Source organism: Buceros rhinoceros, unplaced genomic scaffold (genome assembly GCF_000710305.1).
Source record: "Buceros rhinoceros silvestris isolate BGI_N320 unplaced genomic scaffold, ASM71030v1 scaffold25706, whole genome shotgun sequence".
Classification (NCBI taxonomy): domain Eukaryota; kingdom Metazoa; phylum Chordata; class Aves; order Bucerotiformes; family Bucerotidae; genus Buceros; species Buceros rhinoceros.
Window position 1 is genome coordinate 6,017 of NW_010419644.1, and position 506 is coordinate 6,522.

The window sequence follows — 506 nt, forward strand, 5'->3', positions numbered from 1 at the left end:
GCAGTGTCACCCCAGTGCCCACAGGCTGAGGGTCCTGAGCAAACTGACGCAACCCTCCAGCATCCACGTTACCAAATGTGAAACGTTGTGTTGAACACGTTGGTTTTCTTTAACTTATCCAGCTGCATCTGGGCATAGCGCATCTGGTTGTCCACGCTCTTCAGCTCGTCGTCCAGCTCCAGCTGCTGCCTCTTGAACTCACAATATTCCTTCTGGTACCTTTCACGAAAGCCAGACCAGAAACGCCCCTTTGCAGGGAACAGCTCTGCGGGCTGTTTCGGTCTGGCCAAGAACAAGCGGCTCACGTCTGGGCGTTATTTACAGGTTTCTCACGCTAAAACCTCATTTATCTGCTACTAAACCCCCTGCCACAACTGCCACCGCTGGTCACTCACTGAGCTTCTTCCTGCTCCAGCCGCTCCGCCTCTGCCCGCACTCTCTCGAAGTCTTCAGCCACGATCTTGCGGTTCTTCTCAACGTCCTCCAGCTCCTGAATCAGCCGCTCT

At 54.5% G+C, this 506-nt stretch overlaps 1 protein-coding gene across 1 annotated transcript in view; it reads right to left on the bottom strand.

Moving 5' to 3' along the window:
- The window catches only part of BECN1 (beclin 1, autophagy related), a gene marked incomplete at its 5' end in the record, with an annotated part of 3,908 nt that overhangs the window by 2,566 nt on the left and 836 nt on the right, over window positions 1-506 (bottom strand). Inside the window, 2 exons of the mRNA XM_010139030.1 lie at window positions 73-219; window positions 396-506. The exon at window positions 396-506 is cut by the window's right edge and continues 29 nt beyond it. Of these exons, the coding sequence (XP_010137332.1) occupies window positions 73-219; window positions 396-506 (258 nt within the window). The remainder of the gene's footprint in view (window positions 1-72; window positions 220-395) is intronic.